This window comes from Orbicella franksi, chromosome 13 (genome assembly GCF_964199315.1).
Source record: "Orbicella franksi chromosome 13, jaOrbFran1.1, whole genome shotgun sequence".
Lineage (NCBI taxonomy): Eukaryota > Metazoa > Cnidaria > Anthozoa > Scleractinia > Merulinidae > Orbicella > Orbicella franksi.
The window spans coordinates 21,436,661-21,463,588 of record NC_138157.1 but is presented as its reverse complement, the minus strand read 5'-3'; the positions used below and the strand labels follow the sequence as shown (position 1 = coordinate 21,463,588).

The 26,928-nt window shown below is 37.9% G+C and overlaps 1 protein-coding gene across 2 annotated transcripts; it reads left to right on the top strand.

Annotated features, from left to right (window-relative positions):
• Positions 1-9,059: 9,059 nt before the first annotated feature.
• On the top strand, positions 9,060-23,837 carry LOC145465977 (glutathione synthetase-like). Of its 2 annotated transcripts, XM_081449752.1 has the most exons (14): positions 9,060-9,145; positions 12,647-12,958; positions 14,354-14,429; positions 14,900-15,057; positions 15,279-15,312; positions 15,593-15,666; positions 15,761-15,841; positions 16,121-16,204; positions 17,296-17,365; positions 17,742-17,863; positions 18,408-18,477; positions 19,059-19,140; positions 20,397-20,583; positions 21,855-23,837. In XM_081449752.1, the coding sequence occupies exons 2-14, from the start codon at positions 12,690-12,692 to the stop codon at positions 21,976-21,978; spliced, it is 1,431 nt and encodes a 476-aa protein (XP_081305878.1). In that variant the 5' UTR covers positions 9,060-9,145; positions 12,647-12,689; the 3' UTR covers positions 21,979-23,837. The 2 variants fall into 2 exon arrangements, with proteins under 2 accessions (XP_081305878.1, XP_081305877.1); XM_081449751.1 differs by lacking the exon at positions 9,060-9,145 and having other exon boundaries at positions 12,443-12,958.
• Positions 23,838-26,928: the final 3,091 nt, after the last annotated feature.

The window sequence follows — 26,928 nt, the reverse complement described above, 5'->3', positions numbered from 1 at the left end:
AGGTCGAAGAAAAATCAGCTGCAGGTATAAAAGTTTGAGTTGCTCTCCTTTTCAACTCAGATGGAATGGCTGAAATTAGCTGAAAGTAATGCATATAATTTGTGGTGATGTTAAACTTGTTGCTGAACTCTTCATATGATAGAAACTTTCTCTTAGAATTTAGCACATCCTTTATCGTCACAATTCCGCGTTCAAACCACGATTTCCAAAATAGAGTTGCATTATCTATAATTATTGAATTGTTATTCCAAAGAATGAGTTCGCCATTTGGAAAGATGTTAGCTGTATTTTTGAGATCTTGAAAATATTGAAGAAGTTCTCGATAAAAGAGTGGCAGACCTGTTTTCAAAAGTTTTACATTATAATTACACTTAAGGAGAAATAATAAACCACCATAATTTCGAAAATAGTAATTAGGGATTACCTTCCATTTATCGTCAGACTCGCCTAGTAATCTACCAATCCAAGCCAAGCTTAATGATTCAACGACCATGTAAAAATTAACAAAATTAATTCCTCCTTCTGCTACTGGTTGATACATAACCATTCTTTTTATTTTGTCTTTCCTGTTTTTCCATAGAAAGGCGAACAGATTCTCTTGAACTGTCTTAATAACCGATTCTGGAACGGTCAGCATAGATGCTGCATACACTAGCTGTGATATACCTAAAGCTTTCACCAGTAAAGACTTGCCATATATTGTAAGGTCTCTTGAAAGCCATAAATTTAATTTTGTTTTCATTTTGTTGATCTTATCATAAAAATTTTTCTCAGTACATTTACTTTTGTTGTAGGATAAATGGACGCCAAGAACTTTAATGGGTTCTTTAGTTGTTTTAAAGTCAAGTACTTTCAAATTACTATCTTTCATAGAGCCGATCCACATAACTTTAGTTTTCTTCTTATTTAATTTCAATCCAGAAATAATTCCAAAACAATCCAAGATCTGTAAATGGGGTTTGAGAGATTCAACATTTTTCGTTATTATAGTGGTGTCATCAGCAAATTGTGAGATTTTGATCACCTGGTCATCTGGGAGGTCAACGCCTCTGCAGCTTGGTTCTTGGCGTATCTTTATTGCTAGCAGTTCCACCGCAAGGATAAATAAGAGAGGACTTAGCGGGCAACCTTGACGAACTCCTCTTGATATATTGAAATAGTTGGTCAAAAATCCACCATTTATAACTGCGCTTTTTACACCATTATAAAAGATTGATATCCATCTTTTGACATTTGGGCCAAAATTGAAAACATTCAAGGCTTTAGCAATAAGATCCCATTCAAGGCTATCAAAAGCCTTCTCGAAGTCTATAAAAAGGAGAAGTCCCGAGGTCTTTTTAGCATTTAGATATTCCATTATATCGCTTAAAAGTCTTATGTTCTGGCCTATATACCTTCCCTTAACAAATCCGGTTTGATCTGAATCAATTAATTTTGGTAGGTATTTTTCTCTTCTTTTTGCCAAAGCTTTAGTCAAAATTTTATAATCAATATTTAGCAGTGATATTGGACGCCAGTTGGAAAGTTCGGACAGATCCCCATCAGCTTTTGGTATTAACGTTATTATTCCCCTCCTTTGAGAAATAGATAAAGACCCACCTTGAAAAGCTGCATTATAAGAATTTACCCTTTCTTAAGTAATAAGATTGATACCCTTGGGCAAATTGTTCTTAAAAACAAACAGCTGGAAGAGTTTGATAAGAAGTGGAAGAATTTCACCTAACCCGTTTTCTTCAGTTTTTGTTTTATTTGTTTCCGTTTGACGTTTACACTTTCATGTTAAATTTATATTTTTTTCATCCTCTTTTTCTTTTAATCGATACAATGTAAATTCAACACATATTATCCACATAATTGTAACACACTTTTGTATCTTAGCTTTACGTTTTGCTATTATATTGCTTTGCTGTATGTATAGGCGTGATCCTTTTTTTTTTTTCACTTTACAATTTTTTTCTCTTGTAAAACTGTTGTAACTATCTTGTGTGTTAATAAAGCATTTAAAAAAAAAAGTTCGAAATCAGATCACAAGTCCCTCTTCACAGTGTGTGAAGAGCGAACTAAATGATTTTGTTGAGGTTTTTCCACGTTTTTTCTTGGTGGCAGCGTGGCCGAGGTTTAGGGCGCCGGACTTGAAATCCGGAGGTCGCGGGTTCAAGTCCCGCTCTGACCACTAAGCTGGGGTTGTCTCTCGGTAGACCCTAGTTCAACTCCTCGGTCATGCTTGTAAATAGCCAACTGGTCTGCCTTCCGCCAGTTGGGATTTTTAAGCCTGTTATGTTTAGTTGATATATTTGTTTCTTTCAGTTTAAGTGGCATGCCTGTGAACTAGCTAGGTGCAGCTAAGCGCATTGACCACTATAAAAAACAACATTTGAACATTTTGAACATTTTTTTTTGAGTGTTCAGTTCTGCATCCCGACCAGTTTCTAACGGGAAAAGTAACTGCGAGCGAAAGAAGGGTTCTTTTTACTAAATGGACGGGGCAAGCTTGGCAAGACATTTCTTGCCGTCTCTGGTCCGAGATACAGTTATTCGTTTTTTCGTGAAATGCGGAATCGCCTTGCCAACGTCAGGGAAACGCGATAGCGAAGTCAATCTTAGTGGCCTGGAGAACTATACAACGGGCCACTCGAGCGACGAGGAGCACATTTGGTTCCATGATGATGAATAAATGTGACAACAATTTAAGACTGTACGATGAAACGCGCGAAGATTTTTATGGTTTCAATGTAAATAATAAAAAATCATTTATCACATTCCAATGGCGTTAAGTTGAAACCTGTCATCTTATTGATTTGTTTCAGTTGTACACAGCGTGGCTACCATCCACAGTCCAAAGATTTTCTTGCGTTCTTGTCATCTAATGCAAAGTTGATTTAAACTGCGCCCTATAGAGTCTTTACCCCCGCAATACAGGCATTCGTCATCAGCTTTGATGCCGAATATGAATAGTTCTTTCCTAGTTATCACGATTCTGTGAATTAGTTTAAACTGAAACTCTTTTATCCGAGTTTCCTTACAGATGTTTTTCAGTGACTTGAAAATACTGGTCCACGAATCCTTATTTATAGAGAAGTTTTCACTCCAACGTTTGGGGCCAGTTTGAACATGGGTGTGAGTCTTGGAAACAAGCAATTTATAGAAATCTCTTGACCTTGCCGTGCCAAAATTCACTTGTGCTGATTCATTCAGAGGAAAAATATTGTCCTTACTGGTAAAGAACGATTTGCTAAAGGTGTCAGGTTGTTTGGATAAGGACAGGAGGTGCCTAGGAATGGCGCTGAGCACTTGATAATATTGTAGAAAACTGGTTTTGAGTTAATATTTAAGTGAGGATACTCGAAAACTTAATAGATTGCCGGTTTCATCTAATAACTCCATAATGGCAATAATACCCTTTTTAAACCAATCACTCCAAAAAATTGGTTTCCCGCCAATAAGTATTTCTTTGTTGTTGAATCGAATAATATTATGTCTTGTTTTTGATAATAATCATAGCGGAGCTCCGGCGGCCCCAAGGGCCGCCCAAGCGGAGCCCCATACTCACATGGTAAAGAAAAGGAAAGCCATGAATGGATTTTCTCATGGTTTTCATGGCTAGAGGTATTGTTCGTGGGTGCGTACGCACGACGACGACGACGACGGCGGCGGAGTTGTCCAACATGGCGGCCGTATTCCAGCTAATAGGTTGACAGAGGCATGTATCCTCGGATTGTAGCGGAAAAATGCTTTCTTTTCTAGGCGGGATTTTTAAAGAAAAGAAAACTCATTTCAACAAACGATAGCGGAGGTTGATCTAACGATAGGTTTGTACTGAAGCAAGGAATTAAGATAACAATAGAAAGCAAGAATTAACAGGCTGCAAGTCTTCGCCTGGAAGATTTACACTGGCCGAAGTGAATTGCCAACTTGCGGGTAAGTGACTTGTTATGGCGTTTGCTATAATAACTATCAAGTTGCCTCGGAGAGATAAGCTTATTTTCAATAGGAATCTTTTTTTTGAGTCCTCTTTATCTGAAGCCATGTTGTGAGACATTTTATAAATTACAATCATTTTAATTTCGGTCATCTCTGTAACATTTGTTTCACTTCTGACACTCAGTAAGTACACTCAGGAAGTACAATGTATAACAATGCAAGGAACGTCATCTGTTGGTGTGCAAAGATTATAATAAATTATAATTGATATGCCTTTGTATGAATAACAGTGGTGTTCAAGTAGCAGCAACAGTATGATTACATGCCTGTTCCCGTCAGTCAATATATGAACAGCGTACACATGGTTAGTCTGGATTAAAACTTCAATGAAAGATTTTCAAAGCAACCATGGCCAGGTGAGATATTTCTAGAGGAATATAAATTTAAGGTCCTTATGATTGCTTATAGGCAGTGATTTTTATTGTAAACAATATCTTGCTGAGTGTATTTTTCTTGTGTACCAATTGTTGTAGAACACAGAGACCACTGTGTGTGACAGAGATATTAATGTGTGAACGGTTCTATAAACAAATATATCTTGGAAACTAAATTAATTCATCATGGATGCAGCTTTTGAGAGATCCCCAATATTAATGGAACATACACTGTACATACACAAGAGTTCAGTTAATTAATTCATTACTTAAGATTGTAATGCTTTGTTTGGTTTCTCTGGGTTTACAGACAACTTGATGCGATTACAATTTCTGCACTAAGTTCATTGGACAAACTGACTTGGAAGTTGAGTTCTGCAACCCATCCTGTGTGTAGTAATATCATAGCTGCAACATTGTGACAGCTACACTGTATTACATTTTTAAGAAACACATATATTAACTAATTAATCAGTTTTTCTTAGAGATAATTATCTCATGATTTATTTTAATAATTGCTTTTTTTAAATCAATTTTGTGATAATCTGCATAGGGCATGGAATAAACTAATATCTTGCCAACATGAAATGGAGAACTGGGTCTTATGCAAAGTTGCAGGATTAGTATTTTTGTGAAAAGAAAGGGTTTGAGAAATTTGTGACATTCTACAGACAGCTTTGCCATTCGCAACGTCCAATAAAGTTAGTTTGTTCCCTAGTGTTGTACAAATAGAGTCCTCTAATTTATAAATTATTTCAATCTGTTGTTTAAATGATTGCCCTATAACCCCATGTCCGGCTTTGGGGCATGTAGGATATTGCTGTATTGTTTATCCATTTTGCTGTAAATTGAATTTATCTTTAATGGATGTGTCAATCAAAACATGTCTTGGATATGCTGGGCTCTTCTGTCAAATGTACCTATGCCTTATAACCTTTGAGTGCATTTGGTTGTGTAGTGCAGACATAATACCTGTACATAATATAACTTACTTATAGCTTACTTATAATTCTTGGTATAATTTAATCATAGCAAAATTAATTAATGAATCCAATAGCAGCTCCTGTAGTCCACAATCTCAATCAAGAAAAAGGACAAATCACATTGAAATTGAACAATAAAATTATACGATCAGCAACAAAATGTCATATTTACTGTTTATGCCTGAGTGATTTTGCTGATACTTATTCTTTGAGAGATGGTGCAAACCCTTCCAGCAGGAGGAGACTCCATACAAAAGTGAAGATGGCTAACTGTGTCTTTGGGGATCAAGATAGAAAACAATGCTTTCAATTGGTAGAGATTTAGGGACTTAATACATTTTAACTACTGCATTTCAATCATACCCCACAACCAAAAAATGTAAACTCCTTTTGTGTGGTAGTCCCCAATTAAGTTAACTCAGAAAGAATATGATGATTAAAAAAGACTGTCTTGTCTTTCTGAATAAAGTGCCCCCAAAAAGCTCAGAAGACAGTTCTGTAATGTGATCAAGATTTTGGTGGCTCCCCTAAAATCCTTGAAATCATGGCTCTGTTTTCATCATCACACCATCTTACACCTCTTAATCTGCTGATGTAAACCTAGTTCGGGGTGAAACTATAAAATCGTTCGCAATTTACCTCACCAACATGTTGGATTATTTTCAGTAGTAACAACATTCCAAAAACTGGCTAAATCTATGTATTAGCGGTTTTTTAATTCATTAAAATTATCGAGAATCTTCTTGTAAAAAAACTGGTAAATCGTTGAAGTATTTTGTATCGTAGTTACACCTTAAGAGAAAGTTCAGGCCACCCATTCTCTTAAAAAAATGGTTCGGGTTGGTGCACCAGTTACTTTTATCCGATTTTATCAACCTAGGGATCCATGCAAGTTTTAAGGCTTTGAACATAATATTTGGATCGGTCATGCGTATTCCTCCTCTATCTTGGTCTTGATAAAGACCTGATCTTTTTATTTTATCTTTTTTGTTTCTCCAAAGAAATCTAAACAATTTTGTTTTCACTAAATCCACCGTTCACTGAGGAACTACAAGGTTTGAAGTCGAATAAACTAATCATTGCGATAGGCCCAAGATTTTTAGTATCATTACTCTTCCGAATATTGTCAGGTCTCTTGCACTCCACATATCCAGTTTACTTTGGAGTTTCCGAATCTTTTGGCTAAAATTAAGTTCGTTATTTCCTTTTTCACCGTAAGAGAAATGGATTCCAAAAATTTTCACCGGGCAATGAAACCATGAAATATTTAGGGGTTTGTTTTTGTTATTCATCCATTTTCCTAACTAAATCGCCTTTGTTTTCTTCACGTTTAAGAAAACACCCGCTAGTTTCCAAAAATCTTCCACTATTTTCAGTGGTTTTTCTAACGATCCTAAGTCAGCATTAAAGAGGGTAGTATCGTCCGCAAACTGAGAGAGCTTGATTTTATTTCCAAATATCTTGATGCCTTTCATAGTTGAATCCTGACGGATTTTATTTGCAAGCAGTTCAGCTGACAGAATATAGAGGTAAGGTGAGAGAGGGCAGCCCTGACGTACTCCTTTAGACGGTTTAAACCAGTTCGTTCTATTGACGTTATTGACTACCGTACTCTCTATGTTTGAATAGAAAATGCTGACCCAGCGTTACATGTCAGTTCCAAATGATTAAGGTAGTCTAGCGTTTTCATTTTAAAGGGCCATTCGAGAGAATCAAAAGCCTTCCGAAAGTCTAGTGGTGTTAATATGCCAGGGAGATTATATGTTTTTGTTATTTCCATAATGTCGTTTATGAGACGGATATTCTCCCCTATATAGCGTCCTCTAACAAAGCCTGTTTGATCCGAGTGTATTAGGGATGGAAGTATTGGTTCGAGATGTTTTGCAATTGCCTTGGCAGCAATCTTAAAGTTAACGTTAAGTAGCGTAATCGGTCTCCAATTACTACCGAAACAGGTAGAGTGTTTTTTGAGAGACGCGCGAAACAGTTGCCGTTGGCGACAAACGAGAACGTTTTGGGTCACGTGGCTTGAAGCCTTCAAAAGTCAACCGCGCGTGAGCACATTCCTTCGCGTGGTCTGTGGCTCAGTTCTTCCAGCCTGAGTTTTTCTCACGCGCTTCTTCTCATGATCAGTCGTCGATCTTTCGCTCTGATTGTGACTAAGTAGTGCAACATGATACAGATAAAAGTTTTTTATTACATTTCTTTTCCCGAAGATCGATGTGAGGTGATAACGACGGACGAGAATGAGGTGGCGACTTGGGATGATCTTATGCAAATCGCACGGGATAAATTAGAGTGTTTAGGAACGTGAAGGAACGTGATCACGTGCGCTTACCTATTTGGCGTCAGTTTTAGACCACGTGGGCTTAATTCAATTACGTTTCTCGACAACGGCAGCTGTTTCGCGCGTCTCTGAATAAACAGTCTACCTGTTTCGGTAGTAGATAGTTTTAAGAGCCAGCCATCCTCTTTTGGAGTTAGCATGATCGTTCCCCTTTGTTGAGAGATGCTAAGTTCACCTTTCACATGTGCTTCATTAAGACTTGCTAATAAATCATTGCCTAGTAGATCAAAGAGATATTTCTAAACCTCGATAGTAAAACCGCCTTCTCCTGGGGTTTTATCATTCTGGAAGGTTTCTAATGCTTTTCTGCATTCGTCTTATAGGCCTACTCTGGGACCTTAAGTCGCCGTAACTTAAGGCGACTTTGGGCGATTTAAGGCGACTTTAGGCGACTTAAGCCAAATTGGCAGAAAAAACATTGCAACTTGAGGGGATTTCAGGCGATTTAATTTTTAGGCGACTTAAGGCGATTTTAGGCGACTTGAGGAGACTTTATTTCACTTGAGTGATATAAATTTAACCTTAGCAGCAGTCTCTCCATATATCTCTTGCAATAAACCAATATTGTACCAATACTGGTACATAATTAAGTCACCACAGTCTCAAATATCCAGGCCCGGGTTGTTCAAAGCCTGATAAGACTAACCCAGGATTAGAGAGAATTTTGATTACTCTCATTTTTGTAACTTTTCGGTCCAGTTTTCTGTTTATGTTGTTTGTCTTTCAGTTTTGAGTTTACTTCATCTTAAAACTACACAACCATAAGCAGTGAAAGATATTTCTATACAAAAAAATATATTACCTGGGTTAGCGCTAACCGGCTTTCGAACAACCCGGGCCAGATTTCAAACCAGTAAAAAAAAGCTATTAAAGAAAGAATTACCACAATACTGAACAGTTACTACTCCCCCCCCCCCCCCCCCTGGATGGGATGCTAGTCCATCGAAGGGTTACAACCAGCATTAAATTTTACCGGTACCCCGATTTATACACCTGGGTGCAGAGAGGCACTGTGAGAGTAAAGTGTCTTGCAAAAGAACACAACACAATATCCCCAGCCAAGGGCTCGAACCTGGACCACTCAATCCGGCGAGCGTACTAACCGTGAAGCCACCGCTCCTCCACAGACGTCAAAATGTGGTAAGAAAAAAAAATGTGGCACACGAGCCGTTAGGCGCCTGAGTCACTGATGTTCTCACCATTTTTACTGAACAGACGTACGGCAACATCAAACCTATATATTACAATAAAGAACCTAAAATATGCGAAAAAAAGTTCTTGACAAAATAATAATTAAGAACTAATCAAAATTCGAGAATAACATCACTTGTTATATAAAAGGTGACTAATTATCATGATAATATAGCTGCCAAAAGTGAATGTTTAACTGCAGTAACGAGCGGTTATATCGTACAAAGCGCTTGGAATATTGGCATTTTCTGAAGAAGGCGGGAGTGTTGGTGAGTTGAATAGGGAGCTGATATAGAACCGGATCACTGAGATCTTTCTTTATAACTTTCGGGGTTCAGATCCGTGATGAAATTATGTTTGCAGTGTGAGCATCCTGACGAAATAGCAACACAACAGCATGAACATAACGACATTTCCTTATATCTTTATGTCGATGTTCACATTACCGACATCAGTGATTATGTCGTTATGTCATACGTTATGTTGCCAGTGTGAACCAGGCCTTAATGATAGAGGGAGACTTCAACCTAGTACAAAACATGCCACTCATTTTAAATCACCGTGCAGGAGAAAATGAAAAGTTCAAAGCAAATATGGATCTGACAGACATTTGGCGCGACCTTCACCGCAACATTCAGCGATTTACTTGAAGAAGAAATATACCAGCAATTTAATGTCGATTATATTTTTACTTAAGCAGTGCAAGCTAATTTACCGATGCACTTAAGGTGGATATTCTAACAGGCTTTAAAACCGGTCACTCTCTAATAACTTTATCTCCTGCTACCAAAAGAAGCCCCAGAGGACCAGTTTTCTGGAAGTTGAATGGCCACTTTCTAAAGATCATGCGGAATATGTATTAACCTCTTCAAAGAAACTCGAAAACGAAGTGGGAAATGATTACAAAGCGAACCACAAAGTAGACACAACACTTCTATATAATGTGGTTAAAATGCAAATCAAAGCAAACTCGACCAAGCATGCACAACAAAAACAAACCGAAAAGACTCTGGAGACCGAAACCCTAAGGCCGGAGCAAAAACTCGAAAATAATTTTTCCGAAGTAGAGAAGTGTGAAATCCGTACGTAACTGGAGTTTAATTTAAGAGACACGGCCTAGAATTTAGAGTACTTTATCTACTTTTCTTACTCTCCTTAACACTATTTTTTAATCACAATTGTAAATTATTTCATTAGTGCTATTTATCATCTTCCTTACGTAATTTGTATATATTTATATGTATTCTATTTTTTTTCTGACACCTCTGTAAAATTAATGTTTGTGAAAGTTGAAATTAAAATTGAATTGAATTGAATTGAATGGATCGAAACAAGGTTCTAATATTAGGTCCAGAACACGGTAATCTGAGGGAGGGAGATGGCGTGACTGAGTGGTGTAGGGCGCTGGGTTTGAAATCTGAAGGTCCTTGGTTCAAATTCTCCACCCTACAGCTATAGTCTGGATTTGTTCTCGGTAGTCCCGAGTTCAACTCCTCGACCATGTTGTGTAAATAGCCAACTGGTCAGCCTCCTAACAGTTGGGTTATCAGTTAATTTGCAGTGTTTGTTTGTATATTTACAGTGTCCCCAATTAGCACAACAGTGCCATACATTTGACACTTAAATAAAGTTATTTATTTATTTTATTTTATTTTATTTTATGTAAACGCCAGCCTAAATACTGATGAAGAAATTCTAAATGAAGCCAAACGATTTTATCAGACACTTTACACGTTAAGCAAGAGCTCTTCATCAAAAGTTCCTGGCGAAGACCTCTTTTTTCAACAAGATAATCATTGTAAAATAAGTGATGACGAAAACATTTTTATGAAGGTTTGCTAACGGGTGCAGAATGTTTGGGAAATCTTTTAAGACTATGGGATCAAACAAGACACATGGGACAGTTGGTCAGCTGGATTTTATAAAGTCTTTTGGAATGAAATAGTCCTTTTTTCTCGCCTCTGTTAAGGTGGTGCGTAACAAAAAATTAAGACCCTTGAACACTTGTTAAAAATATTTTGAAATGATCTTGCCGAATTTGCCCCTAGATAAGTGTGAAATTTAAGGAAAGTACACAGTGGTATAAGCTTTTTTACGTAGCAACGGCCATAGCAACGGCTGTGTACAGTAAGAACATGACCAAAAATATAGATTAGTTTTAACATACATGTATATGAAAGATACTTTGTAGTAAAGCTGTAAAGAGATGCACAGCTCGATTGGTATAATTACTTGGGAAAATCGTTGCCTGATTTAGCATCACAGGCTTATTCATTTCCAACAACAACAACAACAACAACAGTTTATTTCTACTACTGTAAACAACTAAAAGAATTTACAAGATTATAATTATAAATATATAAATAAACAGTACAGTACATACAGTAGTGGGACACCCAAAATAACTAAAAAGCTAAACTAGTTGGGTGACCGTAATTATAATAACTAAAAATGTAAGAGTCAGGAAAGAGGCACAACAAATACATTGGTACACATAAGTATCACAAACTTGGTACAAGATTAAATATACAAAACAAAACAATCCTTTATGAAAAGGAACAACTGCGGAACCTTTTTACAAATAGAACAACAATTCCACTCCCCCCGGCCCCCTACCGAGATCCAGCATGCACCCCCGCAATTTTTGGCTTGTTAAATGCTTAATCTATCGTGTAAGAAACTTTAACTGCATTTTTCTCAAACGTCTTCTTTTGTACGAAATGACTTCACGACAGCATTTCTAAAGTATTTAAGAGAAATTCCCGAAACGTGGCGTAATTAAAGACCAATAGTGTCGTGATGCAATAAACTAAGAAAATTATAACATTTTAACGTCTGTCACGTGACACCGGATAATTTCTCCACTGGCTCTAGTGCAAAAAAAGGTTATTTCCGAATAAAGCCTGTAAAAAACACTGAGAACAAGAGTTAACTGTCAAACTTAAGTTTATTGCACAGGACGAAACAGAAACTTACAAGATATGCTTGTTTGAAAGTTAGATCTTGTTTTGCATAAGAGAAGAAACTTTAGGCGTCAATGCTACAAAATAAAACCTCAAAAGGGTGTGGCTGGTTGCCATAGCAACCATGTTGAGTAAAACGTTCAAAATGTATTTTCTCTTCATGAATGCAATCGCACACGATTGATCTTTCTTCACCATATTTAAACAAACTTTTTGGTCCCTTTTAGCCTATATTGTGCTGCCTTAACGCTTCCCATGCTAAAGGCCTTCTCTCTCTCGGTATCACAAAGGAGAGGATTGATAACGTTCTTTGCAAAGAAAGATCAATCTCTGTGTACATTAAAAATCAATAGAGACCCATCTCGCCTTTGAATTGTGATTATAAATCGCTTTCAGCAGAGAAAAATGAGGCGTAGAGTCCACCAAAACTCAATTTTTTTTGTCCAGACATTTAACGCTAAAGGTCGCGCACATCTGATTGATATGATAACCGCTGCACGTTTTGTTACTTTAACGTGCATTGCTTCCAAAAAATGACATTGGAAAATCCCTACTGATTTTGACTTTGTCCCGTGGGTCGGGCATTTGTATTCTTCTCCAAGCTCTACTGAGGTAATTTGTACAAATAAGCTAGCCCCACCATGGGGCAAATGCCGTCCTCACGGGGGAATAAGCGGGCTTGGAATTGACAGTCAACCGTACACCAAGTTTTGCATTCACACAGACATTTTACCTTTCGGAGCCAAGCCGGGTAGTCGTTCAACTGTATGTAAAGCGTTGAAACTTAATGGTGTTTTTGTATTTCAGATTTCCTATAATATTTCAAGGGATTCATGAATCAAGTAACAAAATGACGGCCCGTCTGTCACATGTTAGCGACAATGAGGTTACACAAGATGAAGTAAAATATCTTGAGAAAGAAGGCAAGGATTACTGCATGGCACACGGAATGGTTTATAAAGACTCTAAAGGAGAAACACAACACATTCCCTTCACTCTGTATCCATCACCCATTCCACTGAAGCTTTTCGCAGATGCAAAAGAGGTGCAGACAGATTTTAACTTACTTGTACACAAAGTGAGCCGGGACTACGAATTTACAAAGAACGCGCTTTTGAGGTATTGTACGTTCTGTCATGAGATGTTACAGAGGAAAATCTTTGTAGGCAGAAAACGTTATTTATAGGCTCGATCAATGGTGCGTGTTTGTTGAGACGGTAAGATAGGGCACTTTGAAGAGACATCGTCAGTTTTACTTGGCCCTTAGTCTGTTTCCATTGGTTCTATCTCTTCAATAAAAATGGCTACTTAGCTTTAATCAGCTCTTCAAATCAAAATATCAATACGTATTATTCTCCGACCATATCCAGCAATATAAATATTGCTATAGGAACGCTTCTTCTTTTCTTCCTCTTCCTCGTTCGTTTCTCGTTTTTATTTTAAGACAGTTGTCGCCACAACAACTGATTCCTCAACTGATGAACTTTTATTGCTCTCGTGGTATACGACAGAAACGACTCGGTTTTCTTAAACTTTACTATGAAATCACGTACTGTGGACGGCGGCTTAACACTTATATTTAATAATGCTGTAAATTGTTTCGTTTGCTGATCGGTTTTGGGGGATCTACTCAACAAATAAGTTCATTGTTGCCGGGCGCCTGTTCAGTATTGGTATAAACCTACTAGCGTTCTATCACGAATGCCGTTCTCTGATTGGCTACGCTACTCAGTATCTATTCTGTGATAAATAGTGAGTAGCGTAGCAGTGTGCCCTTACAAACAAAATGACGGCCACTTCTTGGCGTTTTCGAAGTGTCTGTGAAAAGGATTTAGTTTAAGTTTTGAACGACTCGTAGATTTATACTAAAACAATTTGATTATTTGCTCTCGATTACTATAGGTGATAGTTGACTTGGGCTGAGGCCTCGTCAACTATCACGCGATAGAAATCTCGAAATCATAATGTAATTGCTTAATAGATCACAGATGACGTCAAAATGTAATAAGAAAGAAAAAGAGGAATATCGATTATTGTCACTCACTACAATTATTTTTGACTGAAAAAAGGCCCAGTTACAAGTGGTACTAATAAAACCCTGATTTCTCACTAAACCACGTCAAATTTCTTGTTCGTTTATTGGTTCTGCGGGGGCAATTTGTATATCGACAATCCCCGTCACTTTTTTTTACTCTTCACGTCAATTGGCCAATTTTCTTCGAAAGGTAAACTAACTACATTGTATTCAATCATTTTACATTTATGTTTGCCCATGCAGTTCTTCATTCAAGTTGTATCATGAACCGTTGTTTTTCTGCAGCAGAATTCAAGTTGAAATCGGCGGCGTAGCTGGTATAACAAACTTAGTAATAATCATCTACCTTCACTACAATTTACCAGTATTAAAAGCTCGTTTTTTTTACATTGTTGATCACATTTCTGAGCTAAAGAAGATTATTATTATCAGTTTCTTTTATTCACTTTTGTTCTTTTCTTTTAATATCCATCATTTAGCACAGTGGCTGCTGATCCCTTTACATCAAGACTCTTTGACATTTATGAGAAGGTCTGGAAACAAGGAAATGCTCAGGTTAGTACCATCAAGCTCCCAGCCACACCCCCCCCCCCCCCCCCATCCCCGGCGCCTCAGGCCCGCCTTCTTGACGGCAACGATCTTCCACCCATCACTCCTTTAATAACGGGTTTCGGCGTTCTTTTTTACGTAAGTTTTTGGAGCGAAATGAAAACACATAAATTACTGACACTGAGCAAACTGCCTGTCAGCGGTTATCTTGACGTCATTTATATTAAAGTTTACTTTATAATGTAGGGTTTAAGTTAAATGATTTTACGATGCAGAAAATTTTTATGTTTTGAAATCTGTTGATTTCTTATGGCGAAGTTTCCGAGAGGTTCACCTTTTCCGATTGGCAAACATTTGTGCTTTTTTCCGACAAGAACTTTCTAAGATTTAGGTCTCTTGGCGTGTTTCCAGCGGTTTACTGGGCTTAGGTTTTCGCCAAAATAAACAAGTGAGTTCTGTTCTATTTTTTCTTTCAGTCAGTCTCATTAGGAATTTTCCGGTCTGACTACTTGATTGAAACCACAGGCTGGTTACAAGATCAGTTTTGCAGTTATAGTAGCATCAAGCAGGTTGAAATGAACACCATATCAATTGGTGGAATCTCGTTTTCCTGTCTTGTTCCTGACATGCACAGGTAATTGACGTGTAAACTGTCTAACAGTCAAAGTTATTTTCTTTTATCGCTAACCCTTTACAGATTGTTAACATTTTACTGCACTCTCTCCCTTTAGAGTCCTAACCAGAAAGACTTTACATATGGTTTTAAACGTTAAAGTTCATTTTTAGTAACTTACTTGGTTATCTTTAGCTAGAGATGCTTTACTCATGACACATTTTTCCTCCTTCACATTCCAGATATCATTTACATTCGATGGGACGAGAGAACAAGGTACAGTGATGTAGAAAATTTCTAGAGTATGTTGGTCACATTCCCTGCAAGGAAATTATAAAAGACGTCAAAACGAAGAAGAAAAGGCTGCAAATTGAACGACATCATGCCCGTGAAGGTTCGTGATTCTCAGGCTCCCAGTCCTTTCTGGATTATCGCCGTGTTAAGAATATTTCCCAAGACTATTTGTTTAGGCCAAAACTTAATCTCTTAGTCTGTTGCACTTAGTTAAGTATCTTTTCAGTTTAAGTTAATGATTTGTGGTGTGTGCTTTCTCAAGGTACCTCCAAATCCCGCATTAGATGAAACAGCTGGTGCTCTCATTAGGGCCTGGGAACTATATGGATCAGACAGGTTAGGGCAGTTTCTTATTGTTCACTTGTTTCACTTTGTTTGTTTGTTTGTTTAGTTTGTGTAGGTAACAGCCTTGTTAACGTTTTGTTTTTAGTGCTGTCATCATGTTCGTTGTTCAGCCTGACGAGATTAATGTTTATGACCAAAGGCTGCTGGAATACCGTATTCATGAGAGGTAAACACTTAATTCTGTTCATTCAATAACACACATGCAAAGGATTAACAATTGCTTTTAGATATAATAATAAGTGCAACCATTGTCAGATATGGACACGCTGAATATCTCCCAATATATTCTGACAAAACGCGCGTTAATTTGATAGAGGTTTTGTTGCCCTAATTCTTGTCCCTGCAATGCCCTCACTTGAGAACAAAAGCTTCTAATTATCGGATTCTTTTCTTGTCTCTGAGTTTCTTTTTTCTATTGCTTTTGTACGTTTTTCTGTTTATGCAGGAACAATGCTGTAAAGGTGATCAGGCGGAGCCTTAACGACATTTTTAAAGACGGCAAAATGAGCAACGATAAATCCATCTTTGTGTAAGTTTCTTTGTTAATGTTTTCCTGTTGAGACTAACGCGCTCATAATCGTGGTCTATCAGCGAATAATCGACGATGACTGAGCCAATCAGATTCGTGGATTTACAACACAACAGCACGCGGTAACTGCCTATTATTAATCAACAGCTTTCAGTGAATCAATCACTTCTGTTCAAGCAACACGTACAACTGTTTTAGAGCGGTTTTCACTTGAGTGTGGAAAAGTAATTGATTTTGCATTGCTACGCTTTACGATTGGCTTAAAAAATTCGCGCCACTTTTTCGTCCAACCAGAAGTAAAACTAATTAACAAATGGTAAACGCCATAGCGTGCACTATTGAGTTATGGATGCACGCTGGAGGTTGCTAAGCACGAAAGAAGCGTAAGAGTCGCACTCGGCTATCGCCTCGTGCGACTCTAGCTTCTTGAGTGCTTAGCAAACCTCCCGAGTGCATCCATAACTCAATAGTGCACGCTATGGCGTTTACCATTTGTTTTATAACATAACATTAAGACATTAAAACAACAGAAGTCCTTTTATTGAGCTACATCACAAAAAAGTGTCCGTGTAGTCTTACATGACAAGAGAAAACAAGCTCGCGAAAATTCATTCATGACAACCGACTGCACACCAGTAACGCGATAAAGTTTTATCTTCAGACAACTGTGAAGACGGTTTCGCATTTCTGGCAGAAGAACGTCGGCCATTACTTTGGAAACAATGTCTGTCTAAAGATTTGCTTTGTAAACATAAGCACACACGTCAGCAGCGTACACCCATGGGCAAATAGTAGACGCTAAATTAACCAATCAGAGCGCGCGCTTTGCTTTAGTTATGTTATAAACCAACTGTGAGTCGCTTGCACGCATTTTCACGCGCTTCGCGTCAGTTTTAATTGGTTCACAAGATTGCATGTGTGCTTTGTGATTGGCCCGAGTGATCACTCTGGTTTTGCGACTCAGTTGAAAACCGCTCGATTACAAGACTTGAATGGACTTTGTCAGTAACTGATATATTCTTTACATAACATTCATTTTGTCGAGAGGGCCTGTTGAAGTGATAACTATCTGTTCTGTTCTTGGTGAACAGGACCGGAATTGAAGTTGGTGTAGCTTATTTCAGAGCAGGCTACACACCCAAAGACTACCCCACAGATCAGGTAAGTTGATTATGCATAATATAAACAGTTGGTACCAGTTAAGTTCTAAGAAAAGAAATATAACAAGAACACTGGAACTGAGTTTACAGGACGAGAAGTCTCTCTAATTCACTTATCTTCATACGTCAATTTGCTATGTGTGTTTTTAAAGCATACAAATCCTTACCTCTTTCTACATGGCCAGGTAGACGTGTAAAAGTATCCTTAAATTTTGAGAATTAATTGATCATTAAAGGTTTATATATTGCTACAATGGAGATCGCAAGTAGTAATAAATAAAGGAGTGGTTGTAGCTAAGTTAACCTATCAGTTTTTGTGATGTATTTTGCAGTCTAATTGTGAGTGGTAATAGTTCAACAAGTGCTTGGTGTTTCAGGAATGGTCAGCTCGTTTAACATTAGAGTTGTCTCGTTGTATCAAATGCCCTACAGTGGCGCATCATTTGATGGGAACCAAGAAGATACAGCAAGTGCTAAGCGACCCTGGGGTCCTAGAAAGGTATAACTACGAACCTCTATACTAACACTACATTTACATAATCCTTCCCCAACCGTCCCGTAAACGTTAGCTTAGTAATCGGGTCTCCTTAAATACACACCGAAGCCCCGAGATATTGCCTAGATAACAACTGCGAAGCGCGTCTCTTATATTATACGGGGAACACAATTGGCAAGTATTAGATCTATCCCTTGCATTCAAATCAAATGACCTACCACTCGGTCTTCTGTATGGGACGAGATGCAATGGTCTCCAAGTTGGGGATAAGTTAGGAGTTGTTCAAAATGGTTAGTTTGTCACCATTGGGGTCCTTTTACTTATATTGGCAACACCCTTAGTAGCCGTCAGCAATTTTACGAGGCGATAATAACTAATCTGCAATGATCCTTAGAGTTCAGTAGAATGAACACTCTTACGTCTGATATAAGAAGTGTGGCAAACAATCAACACATAGTGGCCTGGTAGTAAAGATTCTTACTGTGATCGCATCCAGGTTGTTCTTGTACCATGCTCTTTAAGCAGATCATAACATTTTATTTTCTAGGTTCCTACCCGACAATGAGTCAGTAGGCAGAGTGAGAAAAACCTTCACTGGATTGTATACTCTAGACCCGGTAATGTATATGTCCGCTCAGTTAATGACTTTTTATCAAAACAGTTTTTTTCCTGGGCATTCCAGTTCGTCTGGGGTCTGAGGGCCCTGGCAAACGTGGTAACATATCCTACTGGCAGAGAACCTTCCCCCCTTTTCGTTCACACACCGACACAAAGTTTGTTGCATAAGCAAATTTTGCTCCTGAGAAGCGAACATTAATCGCTTACAAACTGTCGATCAAACATGCGGCTTTAAGAAATATTTTCTACACTTTTCGCACACTTTGGTAGACGTAAGAAGATCTGTTGATTTGTGTCTCTTTTTAATTTATTTTCATAAAATCGCTCACATTTTTGTAGCGAACAATTGCTAAAACACATGAATGGTGCGTACATCAAACTGATTCAGTAGAAACGTTCTCAGCAGCGCTAGTTAGCTAGGTAGTAACATTTATTTTCTGATGGCATGATGCTGTAGTGGCAGCTTTGAGTGTACTTATTGCATTTCTTCCAGGTTAATAACTAGTACTGTTGGAAGATAACTCTGTCAAGTAAGACCTGAATTCGTTTGCATAGTGTGAAATTTTTGCTGTAATTATAGGGACCCAAAGGTGATCATAATATGGAGTGTTGTCTTCAGATGGTAGATAAATGTGTTCTTAAGCCTCAGAGGGAAGGAGGAGGTATGAAAACCGGCGATGATAGAAATGGGTAACACCAGATGATCGTGTTGTGTATAAACCATTAAATAACCAGGTTAAAATAAGTAGATTTACGTCCCATATATCACTTAGAAATAGATGAAAGTTTACGAAAGATTATATATGAATGAATGAATGAATGAATGAATGAATGAATGCTTTATTTAACCTGGATGTAAATTAGCTTGAGAGCTAGTTTACAGGTATTCCACCTAATAACTAATGAAAACCTAACAACTAAACAACGCTAATATCACAATTCATCAGATAAAATCACAAATTATCATTTGCAAGCTATCATTTGGCAAAGATTATGGTTTGCAAGGTAAAGCGCTGAGATTGCATGGGATATCCGAGTTTCGTTAAGCAGCCAATCAGAACGGTACACACAAAAATATGAAAGTGGACCGAACATTTGTAAACGCCGTGGGGAGCTAATTTACTACAGGTCAATGTTGCACATGGAACTGGCTAGCTCAAAAGACCACCACAAGCCGCATAATATCAAGCCAAGGTTTAAAAAATTTTTCGATCTAAAAGAGATACATTTGTAATTCGCAATCAGAACAAACACAAATAAATTTTATCTCGAAGCTTTATTCAGAAAACTTGAATTTCAACTTACTTCTGTGGCGGGTAGTTACAACAGTCGCACTTTACGGGTTAGCACTGAGTCTTTAACAGTTTCTCCAGGTGAGCGGGTTTAACAGACAGATTCTCCAGGTAAGCGGTTTTAACAGACAGACTAAAATAACGTCTTTCTCACTTCGATTCTACTGAAAAACTGGTTTGAAACACAATAACCTAACGCTTTTAAATCAATGTATATAATTTATGTCAATCACGATTATTGTCATCAAATAAATCTGTCAATTAAGAGGCAACGCCTAATTGATCAACGAAACAGTACGCTGTCCAGTGCGCTATTGTAATTTGATTATGTAAGATATTGTATCGATAAAAAAAAGACAAACCAAAGTTAGAAAGTTGCCAATAGTTTTGAAGCAAAAGAGCAGGGGGCTTGTGATTAGATAAAAACAGGACAAAAATAATCTCGTCCTATCAAAATTAATGTACTCTTACCAGGCAAACATAAACTACATTATATCACAGCAAAGCATTATACTTTGGACGCGTAAAGATGTAAGGGGAAGAAACAGTTACGTCACATGTCACAACATTGAAATGGTTACCTTGACATTTCTTCTTCTTCTTTCTCTAATTATTTGACTACCCAGGCAATAACATCTACGGTGAAGACATCCGTCGCACGTTACTTAACAACTCTGAAAACAGGACTCAGTATATATGCATGGATCGTATCTCACCTCAAATTACCAAGAACTTTATCGTTCGTCAGGAGTCGACAAGTATACGTCCAGTTGACGTCATTCCTGAGCTTGGCATTATGGGTATTTTTATCAGGTAATAAGCTTTTAAACTTAATTTTTTTAAAGTTTTTTTTTGTATTTTTTATTGCTCTAATATAATTACATACTCTTCTTCCACTACTAACATAACTTGCAATTTAACAATACTAACAAAACTTACAATACTAACATTATTTACAATTTATTAATATCTTACATAACTTTCATGTAGGACGGTAGCTACAATAGTCCAGTTTCGAATTCGCCATGACCGCTGATTAAAAGCACTGAGAACGCATTTTCACAGGGTTAGCCTCGATCTAACGTAATATATTTACTAATTCCAGCGAGAAGATGACCTGTTTACAGCTCTGTGTATTGTTTAATTTCAAATTTGTGGCACCTTCCCGCCGGTATTTGTAAATATTTTTTTTAGGTCGAGGCTAACCCTGTGCAAATGCGTCCTCAGTGCCTTTATTCAGCGGTCATGGCAAACTCGAAACTGGACTATAGGTGGCTTTTTTACATAGTTTGTTTATGTTTCTCAATTTTAATTTTATTTGTTAGAATCGACAAGAAGGCATCCAAATAAAACTCGTCTTCTTTTCTTGAAGCAGTATATAAATAATATTTGGCTATAATCATGCGGAGGTTTAAGCCAAGACGACGAGCCAAGTTATTAGTCACCCGACTAATTATTAATTATTCATCGAGAGTGATCGTATCTCCGTTTTTGGAGCTGGGTTGACGTTTGTCTTTCGCCTCAGAGGTGACATTTATCAGGTTCCTTGATTGAATCTCTAAAAAGTGTCGAATTTGTGGGTCAGTAGAATGTGATGAATTATCTTGTATTGGAAATTGGCGAGTCTGGTGTCTTTGGTAACATTAAACGGAAGACTATAAATGAGTTGTATTGTATCTTATTTTAGACTGGCTTCTTTCATCCTTTGGTCAGCTGTAGGCGTAACGCATTTACTCTTAACAAAGAATTTAGTTGCCGATTTGCAAGAAAGTTTATTTAAAGATATCTCATCCTTCACAGAACGTTTTTCCAAAGGCTCAGTAACATTTGCTTTGAGAATATTGATCCACTTTTGAGGGACTGCGTGGCATTGAACGTAGTAGTTCAAGAAATTTGTTTTAATTTTGAACTTGCTGCAGAATTCGTTAAAAGTTGGGAACCTGTTACTTTGAAGAAAGTCTTCAACTTTGGTTAATCCAACATCGTGCCATTTTGTTTAATATATGGAATATCCTTCTATATTATGATAACATCATGTGCAAGCATTAAAGTTAGTAAATTGTTTAAGCTTAATTTTGTTTCAGTCGCGGAGATGAAGTGCTGGTCAACAAAGAGGGAGGTTACCTAGTGAGGACCAAAACAACTGAGCATCCGGATGGTGGAGTGTTTGCTGGAAGGGCTGCCTTTGACAGTCCATATATGGTATAACAAAGACATATTTGGGACACTGAGAAGTGTATCTTTGTGAAGTCAATAGTAACAGCTGGATTAAACTGGACCTTTATTCTCAAATACTTGTTGACAGTCTGGTCTTCTTCCTATAGCTAAATAGAGAAGGGGTTGCCATTTTCATATGTTAAACTTTGCTTGTAGTTATCAAACCCGTACCTTTAACATAAGATAACAAATTACTTCAGCTTGAAAGTATTATGCGGTAGTTTTTATTTGCATGGTCAAACAAGGATTAAAGTAAAGAAGTTGAAGTAGCTGACAACTGATTGATAAACTTAGGGTTTGACTCTGAATGTTGAGCTAGGGTTACGACAGTAATGTAACTTTATTTCAGCAGTACATTTCTACGTGAGCGGTTAAGAGTGTACATTAAATACTTGTGAACAAAAACCTTAGGAAAAATGCTCCAATATTATATATATACACCAATCACGACCGGATGTAATGAAGTTGCCACTTAAAGGCTTCGTTCGATCTTAGTCACAAGTCATACACAAATAAATTAAAATTAATACGAATGTGTCGCATTGCACCTAGAAGACCAAGCTTGAAGTAGTGGACAGTAACAATCAGTCATTTTATTGCTAGCGTTTGGTTTTAATTACTGTACGTTTTGGTTTTCATTCACGCCTATTACACTCGTCGTTTTCACGCTAGGTGTGATTGATTTTTGATGTAGGTTATATTCCGCGTTAATTTTAGAATAGATTAAAAAATGCCAACTGGATGGCGAGGGTGGGGCCTTTTTCATGTTCATTGTAGATAGAATAAACAACTGTTGGTTATCGTGGTTTGGTGCGGTGTGCCGATGTGGTGTGGTGAGGTGTACTGTATCAAACACGAAGGACTGTGTTTTACCACATTTCCAAACACCAAAAGCTCAAAATATGTCGCGTAGCGGAGTCTTTTTGACGAACCGCGAGTTGTTTGGAGATGCGGTCAAACACTGTCTTGAGTGCTTGATAAATCTTTGCAATCGACACTAAGACTAAGGAGAAAACGGAGAAATAAGATCGCAAAAATCTATGCTAAAACGAGCATTGGCATAGATTTTTACGATATTTCATTTCTCCGATTTCTCTTTACTTTTAGTTTATAGATCATCCTCTCTTGATGCTAATTAAAATCAGATATCCAAACAACCTCAGGGTCATAGTTTGCTTGATTTAACATTGACGAGTGTGAGAAAGACAAATAGAAATACCATCACTTAAGTTTTGCTTGCATCGATCCAGCTGATCTTAAATGGGCATCATGCCGAGAGCTCTTGGGTGTTCCATAGGGAGCCAGACGTTCTTAGCAACCAAAACAACAGACCTGGAGATGTAGGACTAAAAGTTCTACATCTCCACGGGATATCCAGTGGCTTACAACAGTGTAATCATATCCATGTAGGTGATCGTTTATGTTCCACAAAACGCGTCAAGTTTTGCACGAATGTGCCATAATGCTAAAGTGTGAAAGTATATTTACTATAAACATCGTGTCAGAAAGATACAAAACATTTTAATAGTCGACGATTCGGGAAATCGACTGACGTGAAGAATTTGGATTAAAAGAAAAAATAACGTTGAAATAATGTGTCTTCTGGGCTGGGGGGCGCAACCGCCAGTTTAAAACTTAGACGCTTTGATATATTTCTTACCCTTGTAAAGCTACGGTGCATGTATAGCTGAAACGTTTTTGCTAATCTCAGTTTTCACTGCTATTCAGTAAGCGAAGCGACTATGCCCGGCAGCCCAGAAATGCCCAAGAGGCAGAAATGTTCTCAGATTTTCCACGGAAAGCCTGATTCAAACCTGTTTAGGGTATTTTCTGTATACATGTTTGTTACTCAGCGATTCCAAAAATAAATGATCTAAATTTCCTAGTGGTCGAATTCGAAGATCATGTGTACCGAAAATCAGTTAATGTTATGGGCAGTCAGGAAATTATCTCAAAAATAATATGACTGAAAGCTCTCAAAAGCGATAGAAATCTCGAGTACATAATCTAATTGTTTACGAGAAATGCCAATCGATTCTGGAAACAGCACGACGGAAAAATCACTATCACGATTTTGTTACATATCCCGAAGATTGCATGGACCTCATCCTGGATGAACCAGAAAGGATATGTAACATGTTCCTATAATGTCATGCACGACGGAAAAAACACTATGAAGATTTTGTTACTTATCCCGAAGCACTCAGCAACTGAATTGCATGGACTTCAGCCTGGATGAACCAGAAAGGATATGTAACATGTTCCTATAATGTCACGCACGACGGAAAAATCACTATGACGATTTTGTTACATATCCCGAAGCACTCAGTGACTGTATTACGTGGACTTCAGCCTGGCTGAACCAGGAAAGGATATGCACAAACTAAAAGAGCAAAGATTTACGGAATTAAATAACAGTTGATTTTGTTAGCCGCTTGCACAAGCTTCTGGCTAATTATATTGTAGGATAACATCCGGTTTTCTTTCAATACTGTTACATTCGAAATAAGGTACCGTTAAGTTTATGGTGCAAGATTATGACGTGAGAATATTTTAGTGAAAACGAAGGAAATTCCTGTAAAAAGGTACCGCAAAACTCGTAGTACAACGGGGGAATATGTTCTCCCGAAATATTCCTCGCTCAATCTATTTTAAGGCAGACCTATTTCTTAAAGATTATGACAAGCCAGAAACGTGTACCCGAGAAACGAAGTAATAGTATTCATGAAAATTACCCGCCTTGTGCAAATCAAATGGAGGAAGGGCTACAATTCTGTTCCTCAAAATCGGTCAAGTTTCACTGAAGTACAAAAGGACAAAACCCTGATGAAGGCTAAGAAGTATTCAGCTTAATTTCATGCAGAAAATCTAATTTCACTTTCTAAACGAAGTCGAGCCGGTTTAGAAAAGTGGGGCGAGAAAAATAAAAATATTGAACATGAAGTCAACGGAGGTAGTCGTATCATCTTCTATTTTGTATCCGTGCGTCTTCCTTTGGACTTGTCACAAGTCGACCATTTCTTAATCCTTGACTTTTTTTTTTGAGCTTTTTGTTTTTCTTTACTATTACATACAATACTAACATTACTTACACTATTAACACTTCTTACAATACTAACATTACCTACAATATTTACATTACTTTAAAGATTAATATCACTTACGCCACTACTGATATTACTTACAATACGACTGTTACTTGCACTACGAATACTACTTACACGACGATTACAAACACTATAAATACTACAGATACTCTGCCTACACAACTAATAATACAAATCTTACTCTTCCTTGTACTCTAATTACACAATTACTTTTTGTGTTAACAAGATACTTTATATAAAATTACAATACAGGTATTTAAATCATCACAAAAATACATATAAATTTATATAATTCACATAATTCCATATGATAGTAAGAAAAGAAAACAAACAAACAAGCAGCGCTTACTCCTTTACAAAAAATTGGATTGTTGATGCTTTGAGAGGCTATAAGCTTTTCAATTTCATATTTTCTATTGACTAGATCTTCGAAAGGCAAAAAGAGAGGGATTTTTTTATTTTTGCGGCAATTCCATAACTTGAATAAATTTTACCTAAAATGATAAAGTAGTTGAGCAGGTTAGATCTCTGATCTAATATTCCTAATATAATGTTAATATATTCCAGTTTTATTTGCTCCCTGGTTATTGTCAGTAGTATAGGACGCTCTTGGGGGGCCCTAACCAATCAGGAGCCAGCAAAAAATGACGTGCCAGTCTCTCGACCAATCAGATTGCAGCATTTGCTGACGAATTAAAAAGTGGGCGTGGTTTGAAAAAATTGATGACGTCACAGCTCAGGTGATGTCCAAATAAGGACCGTTGTGATCAGCGATAGTGGTGAGTGGTGATTAAAAGTTTTGAGGGGTGCCGTAGGCGTCAGCGGCTCGCGCGCGCCAAGGTCAGTGTTTTTCAGGGGTGCGTAGCGCGTAAAAGATCAGGGTTGTGCGCGTGCGCTAAAAAGGTCTCAATTGACACAATTTAAATGTGAATAAATGTTTTTTAATTATAAAGTAACAAATGTTTTTTACATTTGAGAAACGTCGGATCTAATGTGAATAAATTTTGTTTATTATAAAGTAACAAATGTCTTTACATTTGAGAAACGTCGGATCATTGTCCGTGGATCAGGTGGCCTTCGGTGATTCCTCGGGGTGGTTCGTCGATCCATTGAAAAAACTTGCAGGTGCGCTTGGGGCACTTGAGATAGAGTCGGCCTGGGTTATTGACCGAGTGGGACGTGGCCAATACCAGGGACTTGTTGCACAGACAACGGAAACGGGCTGGGTCTATTTTCTTGTAGCAGGGGTGGGTCTGTTCGGCAACGCGTTGCAAGTAGGCGCTCACTTCACTGGCTCCGCAGGTCACATAACACTTGGTGAAGAATCTGGAAGAGGGGCACCGGTAACACTCCCAGGTACTACCGTCGGGGGTTTGCACACTCCCGAATTGCATGGGTGCCCAACAACGCGGGCAGGTGTGATCTTGTTTTTTCAGTTGGTCCAAGAACTGATCGGGGTTAAACTCCTCCAACACTTGCACTTCGGTGAATTCCCCTTTGTCGTCCACTTCTGGTGGCACTTCTACGAGGTTGTCTTTCTTGAACTTGTCGAGTCCTACTAATGACATGAGTCCGCCTTGAATGGTGGGTGGATGTGAGTCTATGAGCAAAATGAAAAAAGAGTTAGTATCCCAGTCGAGTGTTTTCTCGTAGCAGTCTTTCCAGGATGTGCGTGGTTTTTCGCGCAATTTTGGGAGTCGGTCTTTGTCTTCGCCAGTAATGGTTACGTTTCATTTCACTTTTGTCGTTTCTTTGAGAAGGCACTCCATGGTTCGGAGAAGCCTTTGAGAGGTACTGAGGTCCAACGCACGGAGTCGGGCGTGATCTCTTTGAG

Excerpts from the sequence above, each read along its gene's own strand:
- LOC145465977 (XM_081449751.1), top strand. The coding sequence starts at position 12,627 with ATGGTGTTTTTGTATTTCAGATTTCCTATAATATTTCAAGGGATTCAT. Across the intron at positions 15,313-15,592 it reads CGATGGGACGAGAGAACAAG|GTACCTCCAAATCCCGCATT; the intron begins GTACAGTGATGT and ends TGCTTTCTCAAG. Across the intron at positions 20,584-21,854 it reads ATTATGGGTATTTTTATCAG|TCGCGGAGATGAAGTGCTGG; the intron begins GTAATAAGCTTT and ends ATTTTGTTTCAG.